General features: G+C 38.5%; 3 protein-coding genes across 5 annotated transcripts; 2 read left to right on the forward strand and 1 right to left on the reverse strand.

Moving 5' to 3' along the window:
* The first annotated feature begins 833 nt into the window (after positions 1–833).
* Positions 834–2,538, forward strand: mtrfr (mitochondrial translation release factor in rescue). The gene is made up of 3 exons (XM_088993530.1): positions 834–871; positions 949–1,231; positions 2,224–2,538. The coding sequence occupies exons 2-3, from the start codon at positions 950–952 to the stop codon at positions 2,452–2,454; spliced, it is 513 nt and encodes a 170-aa protein (XP_088849656.1). The 5' UTR covers positions 834–871; position 949; the 3' UTR covers positions 2,455–2,538.
* On the reverse strand, positions 1,096–19,573 carry rilpl2 (Rab interacting lysosomal protein-like 2). Of its 3 annotated transcripts, XM_088993528.1 has the most exons (6): positions 19,380–19,573; positions 18,849–19,304; positions 17,040–17,191; positions 16,780–16,896; positions 15,302–15,350; positions 1,096–1,214 (listed from the first exon to the last, which is right to left on the reverse strand). In XM_088993528.1, exons 1-5 carry the CDS (start codon positions 19,443–19,445, stop codon positions 15,329–15,331), a joined length of 813 nt encoding a protein of 270 aa, XP_088849654.1. In that variant the 5' UTR covers positions 19,446–19,573; the 3' UTR covers positions 1,096–1,214; positions 15,302–15,328. The 3 variants fall into 3 exon arrangements, with proteins under 3 accessions (XP_088849654.1, XP_088849653.1, XP_088849655.1); XM_088993527.1 differs by lacking the exon at positions 1,096–1,214 and having other exon boundaries at positions 14,481–15,350; positions 19,380–19,568; XM_088993529.1 differs by lacking the exons at positions 1,096–1,214; positions 19,380–19,573 and having other exon boundaries at positions 14,481–15,350; positions 18,849–19,310.
* On the forward strand, positions 4,037–14,296 carry kmt5ab (lysine methyltransferase 5Ab). Its single transcript, XM_088993526.1, has 8 exons — positions 4,037–4,434; positions 4,560–4,663; positions 6,069–6,207; positions 6,282–6,438; positions 6,519–6,606; positions 7,846–7,905; positions 10,752–10,942; positions 11,940–14,296. Exons 1-8 carry the CDS (start codon positions 4,425–4,427, stop codon positions 12,148–12,150), a joined length of 960 nt encoding a protein of 319 aa, XP_088849652.1. The 5' UTR covers positions 4,037–4,424; the 3' UTR covers positions 12,151–14,296.
* Positions 19,574–20,576: the final 1,003 nt, after the last annotated feature.

The following is a 20,576-nucleotide window of genomic DNA, read 5'->3' on the forward strand; positions in this document are numbered from 1 at the left end:
CACAAGCGATCACGTTTCGAATCCACGTTACGTGGTCACACTAATGTGTGGGTGAAATACGTCATGGAGAAATTGCTATTTTCTGATCATGTCGACACGGGGTTTCCTGATGCACTATTTTTAGTCCACCAGAGGAGACCACAGGAAGCACGGTGCTGTGGAACCTCGGGGTTCTTTTTTTCAGATTGAAAAGTATTGAAATAGAGCAACTAAAAAACGTTGTTGAAAGATCGAAATGTAAATAATTATCAACCATAAAATACCCAAGTTACTTAAAATAACAAAATATGATAACTAGTTGACAAAAAAATGTTGGGCTGTATTTACTTTCATTCAAATGTATTGATATGCCTAAATTATTTTGATAGTAATGTAGCATTATTCTCTTCTTCTTTTCCTTTCGGCTTTTCCCTTGAAGGGGTCACCACAGCGAATCAGTGTCCTCCGTCTTCAGAGGTTTGATTCGCATGCTTGTAATGTACCATTATTACTTGAATGATTAATACATAGTTTTTGGATTGATCTTTCATATGTGATTTTTTTTTTCATTTTAAGGATGAACAGTTTTGTTCATTCATTTACAACAGATTCTTTTCTTACAGTGTTTTAGGTGTTACCTGTTTTTACATTTAGGTTCTCTAAATTTGACTACACTGACTAACATTTTGTAATTAAACTGGACAACATTTGAATCTGAAACGTTTCACGTGAAAAATCAAATTAGTGTTGTGAAAAGCACACAAGAGAGTGCACTTCAATGTTTTTGCGCTAGAGGTCGACAAAGTTAACGTCTTTCCTGCCCGCGAAGAAGAAGAGCCGGTGGGGTATTTTTTTTAAGCGTAGAAGAAGATTTGACGGACCGCTATCAAACGTAAACACAACTAAAAAGAAACGTAAATAACATGTCATAGCTCATTTATCGACATTTATTTGTATCTTCTTTGTAAGTATGCCGAGGCTTTCTCTATTCGTTCGCTCCATTTACAACTGCCTTGCGAGTGGAATGACACGGAACATCTCCCCCGGGGTCTCCTCGGTGGTGAAGCCGACCTGGGGTGCACATATCCGGGTCGCGGTCGCCGGAAAGAAGGACCTGGTCAACCTGGTTCACCTGGACGAAGACGAACTGGAGGAACAGTTCGTGAGGGGCTCCGGACCCGGTGGACAGGCCACCAATAAGACCAGCAACTGCGTGGTTCTGAAACACATCCCCTCTGGGATTGTCGTCAAGGTTACGTGTTGCTATTGAACGCTTGAATCGTTCGTGTTCCTGTTCCTCTTTGTACAGTGATACCTTGGCTTACGAACTTAATTGGTTCCCAGACAGAGTGTGTAAGGCGAAAAGTGTGTATCCCAAACATTATTTTCCCATAGGAAACCATTAAAATGAGAATAATCCGTTCCCAGGTCCCCATAAAACATAATTTTCTACTTTCTAAGCCTTAAACTACACAAAATCTACCTTATTTTATGTATAATAACGGTGCTATTGTATTATAATTAAATAAATGAACTGTACTGTATAATAAAGTTGTTTTATTTACCTTTGTGATGTTTGTTGATGGCTTGATGGAATGGAGTGGCCGGTTTCCTCAGCATTGAACACTTGATGAGGAACGTAGCCGCCTTCTTCCACCATCTTGAGGAATGATCCCTTGTAGGTGCTTTCTGTGTGATAATTTTACCTAGTTCCTCATCAATTGTGTTCTGTTTAGCTGGGTTGATAGCTTTTTGCATCAAGTATACAGATGGCTTGTGCGCGTTATTTGTGGAGCCTGATTGATGGGATATTTTAACCTTGCAGTCTACACTCTGCCTTTCAACTATCAAAGTTGAAACTCTCTCACTGTCACCTGCCTGTCTCTGAAATGTTTAAACCACCTCCCCTCACTTCTGCGTTCTTGACCAATCACGTGGCTTTAACCGAAGACTGGGGGCAGGGAATAGAGGACAAAAACAGTCGGCTGCCATTTTGTTGTTAGAAGAACGGACAGCTCCGCGTATGAAAAAAAGTTCGTATGCCAAGGTAAAATTATCATAAATTTAACGTTCGTAAACCGAGGTATCACTGTATTTTCATTCTGACGATTAAATAACGTGCAAATACGTAAACATTTGTTCAAATGCAAGCTTGTTAGTGTCGTAAATTCCTGTATTCTACTACATATGCCGTGTTTTGAAAAAAAAAAACCCAAATCGATTCACATAGTTTTCCCCTTGCAGTGTCATCAAACTAGATCAGTGGACATCAATCGAAAGCGAGCCCGGGAAATAATGCAGCAAAAACTGGATGTTTTCTACAAAGGAGAGCACAGCGACATACTCGTCAGAAAGAAAGAAGCTGAAATCAAGAAGCAAAACAAGCGCAAGAAAGTCAGAGAGAATCTGGAGCGCAAGAGACTGTTTAAAGAAGGCCTTCAAGACCAAAGCACAACTGGGAAGGACACTGTTTGAAATCAACGGGGGACACTTGAACCATTAGGATGCAAAAATAAGACAATTTTTTTTAAATAAAAACTATTACCTCATGAAACTACACGTAACGGATGTAGACTGACTATTTTCTCCAAACAACTTTATCCTGTGACTGTAAAGTGACCTTGAGAGTTATAAAAGGCACTTAGAAATGAAATGTATTATCATTATTATATTATTATGTATTTGCTATCTATATGCTATCATTTAATAATAATACATTTTATTTCAAGCGCCTTTCAAAACACCCAAGGACACTTTACAATAAAAACAATAAGTAAAATGATACATACAACATACATTAACTATATATCTAGCTATCTATTAGTTAACTGTTAACTCGCTAATATTGCTATCTTGCTGGCTATCTAGATAGCTATCTAGCTGCCTACCTTGCTACATATCTATTTGATATCTAGCTGGCTACCTAACTAGCTATCTATTTGCTATATATATATGCTAGCTATTAGCTATCTAGCTGGCTAGCTATTAGCTAACTTTCAATTAGCTAGCTAGCTATTAGCTATCTGGATTTCTAACTGGCTATCTATTATCTATCTAACTTAGCCAGCTGGCTAACTTTCCATCTATTTAAGTTATCCCAGGTTGAATGAACGCTAGCGCATGTGGCTGCCGCTGCTCACCCACAGAAAAACTGATCCTGTGACTGTAAAGTGACCTTGAGAGTTTTGAAAGGCGGTTATAAATGAAATGCATTATTATTATTATTATTTACATTTATAATATTACTCTTGAAATGCTCAATTGCCCTTCTAAAAGTTTGTAAACTAAAATTACATCTATATTTTGTCGTTTTATTGTTCTTTTTTTTAAAGTGTTTATTAAATATTTTTTTCCAGAATAAAGAACTGTCCTTGAGAGTGTTGAAAGGCGCTTATGAATGTATTATTATTATTATTATGAATAAACAAAAATATTAGCATCATGGCACTGCTATTCTATACATACATATATTTTGTTAGATTTATTATCAATTTATAAATGCTTTGATTGTACCAGCTACTGTTTACTAGTGATGTGTCGTTCGCGAACGAGCCGGTTCTTAGAGCCGGATCTCTGAAGTGAACGAAGAGAGCTGGTTCCTCACAAGGAGCCGGAAATGTCAGCCGACTTTTTTGTCCTCTATTCCCCGCCCCTGGTCTTCGGTTAAAGCCGCACGTGATTGGTCGATATCCGTGGTAGAGGATCGAGGGGAGAATTACAGACACACGCAGCAGTAAGGGGCGAGGGGGGTTATAGTAGGTCAACAAATGTTATTACATTATACAATTATTATGAATAAATTCAGATATTTTTTTTACTAGTATGATAGCATTATTAATATGAAAAGCAATTTAGTGACCGCTGATCATCAGACCAGAGTAACCACAGGTGAAAGTGAAAGTTAGCATCCACTAACTCTGTGCACATATGAATCAAGCCATATAAATAAAAATATTTTATATAGTGTATTTTTTACATGAGTAATTCGTTGCTCACATAATTTTACATGATTTTTGGTAGTTAATTAATTCAAGCAACAAAAACAAACTGAGGAGCCAATTGGCAGCCAAAAGCACCGGATCCTTTTAGTGAGCCGAGACAAAAGAACCAGCTCTCTGAAAAGAGCCGGAATTCCCATCACTACTGTTCACTCTTGTCGAGTAAAATTTTAATACATCGATCAAAGTTCCAAATCAGAAAATGACCAAGAAGAGTAGCCAATGAGAGAGCAGTATAGACGCTAATGACCCCGCCCACTAGGAGCAAGTTAACCAATTAGAGACGCCGATGGGTTTTTAAATTCCCATGTTTTCACTGCACGCATACAAACACGGATTATTTGTACGCTTTTGTCGACGATCGTCGCGACAATAAACAAGATAAACCCCGAAGGAATATATTTAATTCATCATCCATCATGTCGGACACGTAGTTTCAACATTAACATGGCAAAAGGTAACCGAAATATATATCTTTTTTGTGTTTGTTTGGTTTGTATGTGCGTTCGACGTTATATAGGCAATACGCAGCTGATACACGGGTTGAATGAGGAACACAAATTATTTATTATATGTTTGCAGGGAAGAAACAAGTACAAAGGACGAATAAAAAGCCGGAAAACTATTTTATAGGCAAATTCACTCCGGAAGAGACGAAAGAAAACCGTCCCGTGGAAAGCAAAGAGGTATGTTTGTTTGATAGCTCCGAGGCACAAAGTAGTCCCACCTCAGCGAGGGTTATTCCCCCCTCAAATGTAACGAGTGGAAATACTCGGTTTACGAACCCCTTGGCTTACGAACTTTTCGGTTTACAAGCATTACGTTTATGAAAATTGTACCTTGGCATACGAACTTTTTTCGTACACGGAGCTGCCTTAATGAGTGAAGTCCCGTTCATGAACAAGCCCGTTCTTCTAACAACAAGATGGCAGTCGACTGTTTTTTGTCCTCTATTCCCCGCCCCCAGTCTTCGGTTAAAGCCACGTGATTGGTCAAGAACGCAACAGTCAGGGGGGTGGTTTACACATTAAAGAGACAGGCAGACGACAGTGAGAGAATTTCAACTTTGATAGTTCAATGGCAGAGTGTAGACTGCAAGGTTAAAATATCCCATCAGTCAGGCTCCACAAACAACCCGCATGAGCCATCTGTACACTTGATGCAAAAAGCTATCAACAGCTAACAACTAAACAGAACACAATTGATGAGGAACAAGGTAAAATTATCGCAGAGAACGCACCTACAAGGTATCATTCCTCAAGATGGTGAAAGAAGAAGGTTAGGTTCCTCAAGTGTTTAATGCTGATGAAACCGGCTACTCCATTCCATCAAGCCATCAACGACCATCACAAAGGCAAATAAAACGACTTTATTATATGGTACATTGATGAAAAGGTTTTTTCAGCCGTCATCTGTACTTCTTTGAAGGTGTCGGACGTTGCTGATGAAGTTTCTTGGATAAGAAGTGAAACGTCCGACACCTTCAAAGAAGTACAGATGACGGCTGAAAAAACCTTTTCATCGATGGACCACTCCTGTACGACTGAGAGCTTACACAGACGTTATATAGTACAGTTCGTTTCTTTCATTATAATACCATAGCAGATTTATTTCACATGAAATAAGGTATATTTTGTGTAGTTTTAAGGCTTAGAAAATTAGAAAGTAGAAAATTATGTTTTAGGGGGACCTGGGAACACATTATTCTCATTTTAATGGTTTCCTATGGGAAATAAATTTTTGGGATACACACTTTTCGCCTTACACACTCTGTCTGGGAACCAATTAAGTTCGTAAGCCAAGGTATCACTGTACTTCCGTTGACTGTTACCTGTATTCATATACTATATTTCAACCGTCTTCTTTCCTACAAAACTACAAATGATTAGACATTATAGTGTCTTGAAAATTAATTCCACTCATTAACTGTAGGGGGAGCTCTGGAGAACTGATTATTCTCATTTTAATGGTTTCCTATGGGAAATTAATTTTTGGGATACACACTTTTCGCCTTACACACTCTGTCTGGGAACCAAATAAGTTTGTAAGCCAAGGTATAACTGTACAAGTAATCATGAACCACCATTGCAGCCAGATTGCCCGAAAAAAGCCCATCGGAGCCTTCCTCCCAGTTCACCTTGTCGGAAAAAGACCCTATCGCCTCTAAGCGACACTTCCAGCATGCTCATCCAAGACGGAAACGACACGCACGTAACCAAGGCGCATAAAGGTGAGTAAGCAGTCGCGTTAGCATTGCATGTAGCAGTACGACAGACGGCTAAATGCTAACGTCTGTCATTATAGACGCCTCACATGAAACGCAGTCCCAGTTGCGTGAAACCAAAGTCGCTAATCAACCGCGGCAAAAGGAAGCGACGCCGCATGCAAACGCGGCCCAGGCGGACGAGCGCAAAGTTCCGACATCCAAACCTCAAAGTCGGAATACTCGCAAAGGGAAAAAGTGCGTTGAGAAGCAATAATTCCCGACACTAACGGGAAGCATGAAATATTGTAACCGTATATATTTTTTTTTTCATATAGGGCGGAGAGTAACGCTTCGCAAAACAGGAAGCTCACAGACTTTTTCCCAATCAGGCGGAGTAACAGGAAAACGAAAGCAGAGTTGAAGGTTACGTGTCAATTTTTATTTCATTTTATCCCTTTAAATGTGTTTTGTCTAGCTAGCTAGCTGCCTAGCTATCTATTAGCGATCTAGTTAGCTATCTATTAGCTATCTATTAGCTATCTAGCTAGCTATATATTAACTATCTAGCTATTGGCTATCTATTAGCTAGCTGCCTAGCTATCTATTAGCGATCTAGCTAGCTAGCTAGCTATCTATTAGCTATCTAGCTAGCTATATATTAACTATCTAGCTATTGGCTATCTATTAGCTAACTAGCTAGCTTTCTATCTATTTAATAATAATAATACATTTCATTTTTAAGGGCCGTTCAAAACTTTCAGTCATTTCACATTCACAGGATACGTTTTTATATGGGTGAGCAGCGGAAGCCACACGCACCAGCGTTAACTCAACCCGGAAGGAACTCAAATAGCTAGCTAGCTAGCGAATATATAGCTAATAGCTAGCGAATAGATAGCCATTAGCCAGCGGACAGATACTAATACTAATAATCCATTTTATTTCTAAGCGCCTTTCAAAACTCTGAAGGTCACTTTACAGTTACAGGATAAGTTTTTTTTGTGGGTGAGCAGCGGCAGCCACACACGCCAGCGTTCACTCAACCCGGAAGTAACTGAAATCGAGAGAAAGCTAGCTAGTTTGTCAATCGATAGCCAACAGATACCTAGCTAGATAGATATCCAGCTAGATAGCTAATAGATAGCCATCTAGATAGCTAATAGATAGCTAATACATACCAAATATGATGATGATAATGACAATAATAATAATAATAATAATAATGATAATAATAATACATTTAATTTAGAAGCACCTTTCAAAACTCATACAGGGTCTTAGCTGTAAAATTCTAATATAACGATTTTATAAATTGGATAAATATTTTTATAAAATGGCAATATTCAAAATTTTGTAAAAAAACTATTTAAAAAATTTTATTAAAAAAATTCTAAAACATCGATTTTAAAACAATTGTAAACTATGACTTGTGACATTAGAGTTTTGAAAGGCGCTTATAAATAAAATGTATTAACATTATTATTATTATTATTATTATTATTATTAATTGTTAATTATTGTACTTCCACTTTGGTACTTTTTGTGCTCACCCCTCACCTCTCTTGCTCAACTAAGTCTACTCATTCATTCCAAAGTGTGGCTCATTTACTGATCAACCAATCATATTGTGCGATTTAAAACATAAAATTGAATTGTTTTCAGAATGAAGAGCACAAACACTTGGATAACCTGATCAAGAACGGCGTGGAAGAAGGAATGCAGGTACTGACGCTTGCCTATTTTAGTACTGTGATACCTTGGCTTACGAACTTAATTGGTTCCCAGACAGACTGTGTAAGCTGAAAAGTGTGTATCCCAAAAATAAATTTCCCATAGGAAACCATTAAAAAGAGAATAATCCGTTCCCAAATCCCCATAAAACATAATTTTCTACTTTCTAAGCCTTAAAACTACACAAAATATACCTTATTTTATGTATAATAAATGTGCTATGGTATTATAATGAAAGAAATAAACTGTACTGTATAATAAAGTCGTTTTATTGACCTTTGTGATGGTCGTTGATGGCTTTGATGGAATGAAGTGGCCGGTTTCATCAGCATTAAACACTTGATGAGGAACGTAGCCTTCTTCTTTCACCATCTTGAGGAATGATTCCCTTGGAGTTGCTTTCTCTGCCATAATTTTACCTAGTTCCTCATCAATTGTGTTCTGTTTAGCTGGGTTGATCGCTTTTTGCATCAAGTGTACAGGTGGCTTGTGCGGGTTGTTTGTGGAGCCTGATTGATGGTATATTTTAACCTTGCAGTCTACGCACTGCCTTTGAACTATCAAAGTTGAAACAAGTCCAAATTTCACTGTTTTCTATCTATTTTCTCACTCTCTCACTGTCGTGTGTCTGTCTCTTTAATGTTTAAAGCACTTCCCCTCACTGCTGCGTTCTTGACCAATCACGTGGCTTTAACCGAAGACTGGGGGCGGGGAATATAGGACAAACATAGTCCATTTTCTTGTATCGAGAACGGGCTTGTTCGTGAACATCACATCACTCATTGTGGTGCTCCGTGTGTATCCCGAAAAATAGTTTGTAGGTCAAGGTAAAATTTTCATAAATTTAACGTTCCTAAACCGAAAAGTTCATAAACCAAGGGGTTCGCAAACCGAGGTATCACTGTATTTTCAAATATCTTCTGTTGTGACATTTTAAGGGTGTTATCGTTCATACATTCCTCTGTGTGAGACCAAAAAATAAAAAAATCAAAATCAAACATTTCCCAATAGTGTCGGTTGCGGTACCGTATTCACAATTGTTCAACTTTTAGTTCGTAATCTAATTTAAACAGTGGAAAATAGAATTGGTTTGGATTTAGAAAAAACAACATTCCCATGAGAGAAAAATGTGTTTCCGAGGTTAAACAATGGTCATCCCTGTTCGGAGTGATAAAGTGGAAAGCTCACCGCTGTTGACAACGAGAAAGGAAATGCTTTTAAAATGCGCCAATAAGTCATGAAGGGTGACTTGCAAAACGGGTTCAATTAGTGAATGACGGCATTGGTGAACTTTTGTCTGGAATGACTTTATTTTGTGGTGTGTTTAGAAATGAATGTTGTCCAAAAAGAAGGAAAACAAAGCACGAAAAACTCAGTGTGTGACTGATGGCATTTAAAAAAAAATCTAATTGCCAATATTTGGCATTTGAGAAAATGGCAACTGCCAATATTTGGCATTTTTAAAAAATGCCAATTGCCAATATTTGGCATTTTTAAAAAATGCCAATTGCCAATATTTGGCATTTTTAAAAAATGCCAATTGCCAATATTTGGCATTTTTAAAAAATGGCAATTGCCAATATTTGGCATTTTTAAAAAACGCCAATTGCCAATATTTGGCATTTGAGAAAATGGCAACTGCCAATATTTGGGATTTAAAAAAAATGCCAACTGCCAATGTTTGGCATTAAAAATAAAGAAAATGCTAACTGCAAATATTTGGCATTTTCAAAAAATGCCAATTGCCAATAAATGGCATTTTCAAGAAATGCCAATTGCCAATATTTGGCATTTTAAAAAATGTCAATTGACAATACAAGTGTTTGGCGTTTTAAAAAAAATAGCAGTTGGCAATATTTGGCATTAAAAAATGCAAAAATGCCAAAATTTGGCATTTGAAAAAAACGGCAATTGCCAGTATTTGGCGTTTGAAAAATGCCAATTGCCATTATTTGGCATATGAAAAAAATGCCAATTGTCAATATTTGAGATTTTCAAAAAAATGCCAATTGCCAAAAATTGGCATTTAAAAAATGCCAAATGCCAATATTTGGCAATTAAAAAATGCAAATTGTCAATATTTTGCATTTGAAAAAAATGACAATTGACAATATTTGGCATTTTTAAAAAGTGGCAATTGCCAATATGTTGCATTTGAAAAAATGCTAATTGCCAATATTTGGCATTAAAACAATGCCAATTGCCAATATTTGTCATATTTGGAATTTCGAATAATACCAATTGCCAATATTTTGCATTTTAAAAAAAGGCAGTTGTCAATATTTGGCATTTGAAAAAAACAGCAATTGCCAGTATTTGGCGTTTGAAAAATGCCAATTGTCATTATTTGGCATATGAAAAACTGCCAATTGTCAATATTTGAGATTTTCAAAAAATGCCAAATGCCAATATTTGGCAATTAAAAAATGCAAATTGTCAATATTTTGCATTTGAAAAAAATGACAATTGACAATATTTGGCATTTTTAAAAAGTGGCAATTGCCAATATTTGGCGTTAGAAAAAATTTCAAATTACCAATATTTTGCATTTGAAAAAATGCTAATTGCCAATATTTGGCATAAAAAATGCCAATATTTGTCATATTTTGAATTTGGGATAATACCAATTGCCAATATTTTGCATTTTTAAAAAAGGCAGTTGTCAATATTTGGCATATGGAAAAATGGCAATTGCCAAAATTTGACATTTTAAACAAGTGGCAATTGCCAATATTTGGCGTTTGAAAAAAAATTCAAATTGCCAATATTTGGCATTTGAAAAACTGCCAATTGTCAATATTGGCAATATATTTCTTTTCCCCTGTTTTTGCCCACAGGTGAGAGTAATCGAAGGCAAAGGGCGTGGTGTGTTCGCCGAGCGACTTTTCAAGAAGGGCGACTTTGTGGTTGAGTACCACGGTGACCTGCTGGAACTGCCGGAGGCCAAGAGGCGAGAGGCCCGCTACGCCCAAGACCCCCGGATGGGCTGCTACATGTACTACTTTCAATACCGGGCCAAGACCTACTGGTGGGTCTGCTCTTCTTTATACAGTGATACCTTGGCTTACAAACTTAATTGGTTCCCAGACAGAGTGTGTAAGGTGAAAAGTGTGTATCCCAAAAATTAATTTCCCATAGGAAACGATTAAAATGAGAGTAATCCGTTCCCAGGTCCCCATAAAACATAATTTTCTACTTTCTAATTTTCCAAGCCTTAAAACTACACAAAATATACCTTATTTTATGGATAGTAAATGTGCTATGGTATTATAAATAAAGAAATAAACTGTACTGTATAATAAAGTGGTTTTATTGACCTTTGTGATGGTTGTTGATGGCTTGATGGAATGGAGTGACCGGCCAGTTTCCTCAGCATTAAACACTTGATGAGGAACGTAACCTTCTTCTTTCACCATCTTGAGGAATGATCCCTTGTAGGTGCTTTCTCTGCCATAATTTTACCTAGTTCCTCATAAATTGTGTTCTGTTTAGCTGGGTTGACAGCTTTTTGCATCAAGTGTACAGATGCCTTATGCGGGTCATTTGTGGAGCCTGATTGATTGGATATTTTAACCTTGCAATCTACACTTGGCCTTTGAACTATCCAAGTTGAAACGAGTCCAAATTTCACTGTTTTCTATCCATTTTCTCACTCTCTGTCGTCTGCCTGTCTCTTTAATGTTTAAACCACCTCCCCTCACTGCTGCGTTCTTGACCAATCACGTGGCTTTAACCGAAGACTGGGGGCGGGGAATAGTGGACAAAAACAGTCGGCTGCCATTTTCTTGTTAGGAGAACGGGCTCGTTCGCAAACAACACATCACTCATGTTGGCAGCTCCGTGTGTATCCCGAAAAATAGTTTGTATGCCAAGGTAAAATTTTCATAAATTTAAGGTTCGTAAACTGAAAAGTTCGTAAGCCAAGGGGTTCGTAAACCGAGGTATCACTGTACTGCTATTTTCTTTCATTTGTATGGTCTTCAACTAATGATTATTTTTTTTTTGGGGTGACCGGCGCTTTACAGCGTGGACGCCACGCGCGAGACGAGCCGCCTGGGTCGCCTTATCAACCATAGCAAGAATGGCAACTGCCAGACCAAGCTTCACGCCATTGACGGCTCGCCTCACCTCATCCTCGTAGCGTCCAGGGACATCGAGGCCGACGAGGAGTTGCTGTACGACTACGGCGACCGCAGCAAGGCGGCCATGTTGGCTCACCCTTGGCTCAAGCATTGAAATGAACTAAACGACCTCACCCGCCCATCTAAAAAACAAAATCGTGAAGTATTTAAAAATGACGAATCGGGACACAAAAAAATGATTTTTTTTAACGATTTTTAACATGCTATTTTTACATTTTTTTCCCCCCTTCTGTCGAATATTTTAGGATCAAATGTTACGCATTGTTTATCATTGCGGTATTTGTGTAAATTATGAGCCGTGTTGCACCCGATAAGACCCGGCGAGCCGGAATGAATTTCAGGAATGAATGCATCAAAATGTCACGAGGAGACGAAAGTTTACTTTGTAGCTCATTGGAGAAGAAATTCATTTTTCCGCCTTCAAGATAAAACATTCCAAGGTATTAAAGTGCTAGCTTATAAGGGGTTCAGCTACAAAAGTACTACAGTGATACCTCGGTTTACGAATATTAAATTCATGAAAATTTTACCTTGGCATACAAACTATTTTTCAGGATACATACGTAGCTGCCACAATGAGTGATGCGTCGTTCGCGAACGAGCCCGTTCTAACAAGAAAATGGCAGCCGGCTTGTTTTGGTCTTTTATTCCCCACCCCCAGTTGTCGGTTAAAGCCACGTGATTGGTCAACAATGCAGCAGTGAAGGGGGGGTTTACAGACAGAGAGAGTGGAGCAATTCTTCAAAAAAGAAAAAAGCGGCCTGCATTTTTTTTTGTCCTCTATTTCCCGCCCCCAATCTTCGGTTAAAGCCACGTGATTGGTCAAGAACGCAGCAGTGAGGGGAGGTGGTTTAAACATTAAAGAGACAGGCAGACGACAGAGACAGAGTGACAAAATGGATAGAAAACAGTGACATTTGGACTCGTTTCAACTTTCAACTGTTCAAAGGCAGTGTGTAGACTGCAAGGTTAAAATTCCCATTAATCAGGCATCACAAATAACCCTCACAAGCAATGTGTACACTTGATGCAAAAAGCTATCAACTCAGCTAAACAGAAGACAATTGATGAGGAACTAGGTAAAATTATCACAGAAAAAGCACCTACAAGGGATCATTCCTCAAGATGGTGAAAGTCGAAGGCTACGTTCCTCATCAAGTGTTTAATGGTGATGAAACCGGCCACTCTATTCCATCAAGCCATCAACGACCATCACAAAGGTCAATAAAACAACTTTCTTACACAGTACAGTTTATGTCTTTAATTATATACCATGCCACATTTATTATACATAAAATGAGGTATATTTTGTGTAGTTTTAAGGCTTTGAAAATCAGAAAATTATGTTTTATGGGAACCTGGGAACGGATTATTCTCATTTTAATGGTTTCCTATGGGAAATTATTTTTTGGGATACACACTTTTCACCTTACACACTGTAATTACTCAATACTTTTCGATCATGGGTGGAAATCACTGACTCGACCGGAAGCTTGACTGGGTACAACTCAGAAGTGCTTCCCGAGACTAAAGCTAGCGTTTTTTGAGCCTGATGTATTTTTGTAAACATTTTTTTAAAATCTGCATATTAATTCATATCAATCTAATATGGACTAGTGTTTTTCCTCCCTCAATTTGTCCTCCACTGAGCTAATGTCCGTTCATGTAAACAGTCTTCAGTTGTGTTTTTAAGCATTACAATTTGCCGTTTAAATTATTTTAATATACAAATGGATTGACTTGACTTGAGACCATTTTGTTTGAAAGTTTCACCAATAAATCTTAACTTGTATTGTTTTGTGAACATTTAAAAAGCATTTCGTTGTCAATTAGCGCGTTTCCACAAAATGAGCACGCTTATTTTCTTATCAGATGTTTCCGTTTTGAGAGCCTGTTTGTACCTCAAAGCATTTCCCCCCATTGAAATGAATGAAAATGCCATTAAACCGTTCCAGACCCCTAAAACGGCCAACAATTTAATACTTTTTTTCCTTTCCATTGAGGAAAACAGTATTTAGTAATTATTGTATGTCACAAAAACATCCTAATGACATGCTATTTAAAAATATTAGCTTTTTTATAGTTTGGATCAATTTTGAATCTTTAATTTTAATCCGTTTTGAGAGCATGTTTGTACCTCAAAGCATTTCCCCCCATTGAAATGAATGAAAATCCCATTAAACCGTTCCAGACCCCTAAAACGGCCAACAATTTAATCCTTTTTTTCCTTTCCATTGAGGAAAAAAAATAATGTTATAATTATTGTACTTTGGAAAAACATTGTAATTATATCATCTAAAAAAATATTAGCTTTTTTTATACTTTACATCAATTTTGAGTCTTACATTTTGATCCATTTTGAGAGCATGTTTGTACCTCAAAGCATTTCCCCCCATTGAAATGAATGAAAATGCCATTAAACTGTTCCAGATGCCTAAAACGGGCAACGATTTAATACTTTTTTTTCCTTCCCGTTGAGGAAAAGCAGTATTTTATAATTATAGTACTTCAGAAAAACATCGTAAAGACATCATTTTTTAAAAATAGAGTAAAGTCTCGTTATATCGATATCGGTTATATCGATAGTACCGCTTATTACGATACTATTTCTATGAACGCAAGTAGAAAATTACATGCGCGCAGGGTCGGATATATCGATAGTCCCGGTTATATCGATATTTTTTCGGACTCCCGAGAATATCGATATAACGAGACTTTACTGTATTACCTTTTTTTTACACTTTGTATCAACTAAACAGTTTTTGTGCTGCTGCCAACTTTGGCCAGACAGGAGCAGTAAAAGACAGCCAGATATCCTGTTCACCGACATCTGTAGCATAACAAAGCTAGCAGACCAAAGACTAATCCGCGTGTTTGTTTTTAGTCCGCATCTAATTCTTTATTTTATGTCTCTTCTGACAATAAACTGGCATAAAACAAATTGAGTCCTCATTTTTCCATTTGGAAAAAATTGCTTAGCATTAGCCAAAGTGCTCCTTTTCTACTCAAGTGAGTACAGTGCGAGCATATAGCGCTCGGATTTCAGGTTCAAGGCCTTTGAGTCTCAAGGCAATACTGATTAGCTCTTAGAGAAAATGCTGGTGTATCTAATGATTCGTTTCCATAAGAAAAACTAAAATGTTTGTTACGCTTATACAATAAAAGCAATGTGTTAAGTTTTCAAGAGTACAAAAAATAGATATACAAAAGTGGTTGTGGAAACCTTCCATAAAATCCAGTCTCACCAGGGTCTTCTTCTCTGTCTTGTTGTGTTATTTCCGTCGAAATGAAAACCTAGCCAGAGGGGGACAAAAAACAAGTTTGTGTGGGGAAGCATTCGGGTATTGGAGGGAAAAGTCCACCGGAGAAACTCGGAGTGAGTCAACACCGTATTGGTCACAAGTATGTGATTAGGCTAAGGATGAGTGAGCGCACCCTGATGCATTGCATTGTGTCATGTGCTGTCGAGTCACGGCAACGCATCCACCATTTGCTTCACGGTAAGTCGTTTTCGGGAATCTTAGTTACCGTATTTTCCCGTGTATAAGGCGCACACCCAATAAATGGTGTATTTTCAAACGTTTTCATAAATCTGGCGCATAGGAGTATAAGGGGCACTTTCAACGAATGAAAAAAAGTTATCCAAGAATAATATCTAAATATATAAATGTTTTCCAAATTTAAGGTAAACAACATTATAAGGCGCTATAGTAAAGACTGGGGTTATGTCAGTGGCTGCTGATAGTTGTTGCGAGACCTGTTGTTAGTTGTTGCGAGACCTGTTGTGGTTCAATATGACTTCACATATAAGGCGCACCTGCATATAAGGCATTTTTGGAAGAAAATCAAGACTGGCTAGCTAGCTAGCTAGATCCAGCTAGCTAGATTCATCTACCTAGATCCATCTAGCTAGGTCCAGCTAGCTAGATCCATCTAGCTAGATAGATCCATCTAGCTAGATCCAGCTAGCAATATCCATGTAGCTATATCCAGCTAGTTAGATCCAGCTAGCTAGATCCAGCAAGCTAACAATCTATCCCAGCTTTCTATATATCCAGCTAGCTAGATCGAGCTAGCTATCCAGCTAGATCGAGCTATCTTTGTATTTATTTTTATTTATTTACCTATTTATTTATGTATTCATCAGAATCAGAATACCTTTATTCGTCCCACAATGGGGAAATTTGCAAAATTCATTTGTTTATTTAGTTATTTAATTTGTTTTTCTTTTTACACTTTGTATCAACCAAATGGTCTTTCTGCTGCTCCCCACCTTGGTCAGACGGTAACAGTAAAATACAGCCAGATATCCTGGTCAAATGTATTGATTGATTGATTTATGTATTTATTGATTTATTATGTATCTATTTATTAATGTATTTATTATTTCTTTTTTGGAGTTTTTTTTTTGCACAAGTACTTCTTGTGAAGTACAAAGTATGAAAGCTGGGCCACCCACCAAAATATTGTACGTTTTGGCTAATGTGAAAATAGGCTTTACCGCATTTTCAGCAACAGCTTACCGAGATAATTATCCCATACGTTCTTCCTTTAACTTAAAAATACAGGTTAAAAACGAGTGAGAAATTGCTTTGGGACCAATCAAGCTCGCTTTGCACTGACGAAAACTGCCGCCATGATGTCAATCATTTCTATTTTAAAATTGTTTGAACTTCACAAACTTTTATTTCCCCACACAAACACAGGTTCGAAAGACACTCACAGTTTTCCAATAGTGGTCTTCTCCTCTTTTGCATTGTTGATCCCGGTCGCTCCGTTCTGGGTTGGCGGGTCCAGGTCCACTTCCACCATGGCCGGTTGACCTGGTGGAAGAATCCCACTGCACAAAGACAAATGAATCCCACGTGAGCCATTTCTATGCCAAAGTGTTACGAGAGGACACTTCAACACGTGAGGGTGAGCAATAAAAAAATTAAAACCGAGCGGCCTGCTTTTCGGCATGGAGGACATCATAAAATGGACCTTTTATAGAGTTGCAACTCCTCTTGGGCCACCATGAGCTGGGCCTTCAGCTGGTTCCTCTCCTGTAGGACCTCCTTCAGTTCCTGCATGGTGAAACGCGGCCTGTTGGGGTCGCTCAGGTCTACCACCATCTGATTGGTTCCCACCGCTTGCTACAATGACAACAACATATCAACTCATTCACTGCCGTTCATGAATGTATTCGGAAAATGAAAATATGACGTAAAGCGCCATTCCCCAATTTTTGTTTATTCACGCTTGGGTGCCGATAAAGCGCTGGCCAGACCGCTGGAAATGCTTCTTCTTTTCCACAAGGGGCAGCATTTCCATGTTAGCGCTTTGTTCCAGCTTCAGCTGTTGTTAAAGCGCTATATGTATGGATTGCATTGTATTTTGGACAGTCGCCCTCATTTCAAGCTCATATAACTCCAGACCCATATAATTTAGGAAATAACTTTTTTTTTTTTGCTGCTAACACTGTATTGAATTTTTCTGTCGTCCTAAAACTCAAATATTGTGTCGGGCCTGGAATTCAAGTAACAATGACAAAAACCCTGGCACTGGATTGGACACATTTTTGCACGTCTGGCAGTGAATGAGTTAAAGGACAACCGACACCATTTTTTTGTTTCCTAACTGACATCAGAAAAACGTTTTATAATAATAATAATAATGCATCTAAAATACCCAAAACACGCAGGCTGATATTTTTTGTCAAATGCAAAAAAATGACTTAAAGTGTCCCAAAACTGCAACAAAATGAGCTCGGAACTGGGCAGATTCAGAAAGTCCCGCCCCCTTGTTCATGACATCACTATTGGTCACACACTGCCTTGCTCCAGAATCAAAACAATGGCTTCAGAGAGTTCAGATTCAAAGATGCTTTCTTGTTACTCATCCAGTATTTATGTAGTTTTCCTTCTAATTTCGCCATCAACACAATGTTTTCAGCCGAAAAAAGTCCCCAAAATGCATTGTGTGTCGCTTTCTCGGTCAGGGGCGTTCCCTCCGTGACGTCACTTAGGGCATCGTCATCAACTCGAAAACAAGACTTCCTGAATAGTCAGCGCGAGTCTTAAAACGTAAAATGTAGCTATATGCCGTGGAATCTTTGTAAAATGCGCTCAGTAGAAGTCATTTGAAGTGATTTTACAAATTATGGACACAACTTGTCCGGAGATGTCGATTGTCCTTTAAAGGGGTACTCAAAGCCTACTAAAATCGTTACTATATATTTCGCACCCTGGTCTAAACAGGGTATTATTATTATTTCATTCTCGAAATCGATTTTCACTAACGCTGTCACGTTTCGGTGTGCGACCACTTTAATCAGTGGCAGTTAAAAGGACTCCCGGCACGACCATTCCGTGTCGGGTCATTGTTTGTTTCGCCCTGTCAGGTTTGTTTTGTCTTGTCATGGTTTGTTTGTTACTTTGGACATATTTTTGTTCTGATGACTTTGTTGTTTTAGATTTACTTCCTGTCAACTTTATTTAATTGGTCAAATACACCCTGCCCCTCCTTCCTGCCTGCTATTTGGGGGTCCACCACCACCACCATCTTGCAAATCGTGACAAATGTCAGGGAGCCATTTTCTCTTGCGCCCCCTCTCTTTGCTGTGGACTGAAATTGACAGCCCTCCATTGCACTGCAACTGTCACACTCACCTGTGTTCCTCTTTTGACCATTATAGCTATAGATGCTGGTCGAATTCAACAATATAGCCTCATTTTTAGACAATAAACTCCAATTAAAATTAGGGGGCGTGCATCTTAAATCCCAATCACTTTCCACGGGTGACTGTCTCACCGTCGTCCGGCCAGTAGAGCTTTCCGTGACGACGCGGTCCAATTCGCTCTTGAGGTTGTCCCGCTCCATTTTCAGCTCCTCCAGGGACAAATTGTACTTGTTGACCATCGTCTCGAACATCTCCAGAACTCGGACGATGCGAAACTGAAGGTCGGACACTTCTTCACCCGTACGGCTGATTCTTAACAAGTCTCGCCCGACCACGTACGAGATGTCGTACACGTCCTCCACAGTCAGCTCGAAGGCGTCTTTTTCGAACGCCAACGCGGGCGAAGACTCCTCGTGGAAGTCCATGCTCAGAAGTTGGGCCAACTTCGAAGTGCCGTTTGTTATCTTCGTCGCTCCCCGACGGTGTTTATGGCAGTAGCGGGTGATTTGTTCCAGAGAAGCGGCGCTTCCCCCATGACGCGTCCGCCAATGGCGAAGTCTACCCTGGCGGCAGAGGAGGGCTAGTATCTTCACTACAGGTGTGAGAGAGCACAAAGAGTAACGAGCGTGGTTGAGATCATTCATCTCCATTCCGCTACTCACCAGCGAACTCAATTCGTAGTTTACCGTTGGTAATGGTGGCTCGCTTTTCTTACCGTTTCGCCACATAAAAAAAGTCTAGTTTTGAAATTAAATTGTACTGCTTTGAATTTCAAACCCCCGTTGGAGAGTAAAGGGTCAACGCTAAAGGCGGAGAAGCCCGCTCGAAGCAAAGTGGCTAACCAATAGCACGCACGAGGCTGGAACGTAAGGCAAATGACGTGGCGGGTTCTTGTTTGCACTCTTCCGCCTTTTTTTTACTCTTCTCTCCAATCACCATGGCAACCGGCGATTCCAAACACGCTAAAATGCTGAGTTCACTGGCGCCGAGCAATAAATTTGTGTGAAGCGACAGAATGCAACCCAATTGCTATTAAAAGTGCCGGTGACGATGTTGTGCAAAGCTTCTTGGAAAATCTAGACAGGGAAACTACAAGATATTCTACATCAAATGTATCTTAACGTCTTATTTTGAAGTGACACACTGATAGATGGATAGTCAGGAAGTGAGCAAAGTGGCAAAACAATAACAACAGTGAAGATATTAGAAATGCGTAGGAAAAAAACGTTATTTAAAAAATGTAAGTGGTGTGGATACTTTTATTATTGTGTTATTAATGACCACTAATTCCTTTATCTGTGTCTTTTGTGTTTTGTAACATTATTTGTTTTTTTAGTTTTGTTGTTGTTTTGACTTCAAGATGGCGCCGCTACCTTTCAAGCAGCTCCTGTACAGTGATACCTTGGCTTATGAACTTAATTGGTTCCCAGACAGTGTGTAAGGCGAAAAGTGTATATCCCAAAAATTAATTTCCCATAGGAAACCATTAATATGAGAATAATCAGTTCCTGGGTCCCCATAAAACCTATTTTCTACTTTTTAATTTTCTAAGTCTTCAAACTACACAAAATATACCTTATTTTATGTATAATAAATGTGCTATGGTATTATAATTAATAGATAGATTAATAGATAGCAAATCTTAATACACTTTTACTTTGAGATACTGTTGATAGCCGTAACATCACATTGTTTTAGGAATACAGTTATACATTGGCTTAAGAAACCAGAAAGTGTGTGTTTAAGGTGAAAAGTGTGTCTTTCAAACACTAATTTCCCATAGGAATCCATTAAACTGAGAATAATCCGTTCCCAGGTCCCCATAAAACATAATTCTAAACTAAATAAGCCTTAAAACT

This window comes from Hippocampus bargibanti, linkage group LG04 (genome assembly GCF_051943395.1).
Source record: "Hippocampus bargibanti isolate YZ-2025 linkage group LG04, ASM5194339v1, whole genome shotgun sequence".
NCBI classification, from domain to species: Eukaryota; Metazoa; Chordata; class Actinopteri; order Syngnathiformes; family Syngnathidae; genus Hippocampus; species Hippocampus bargibanti.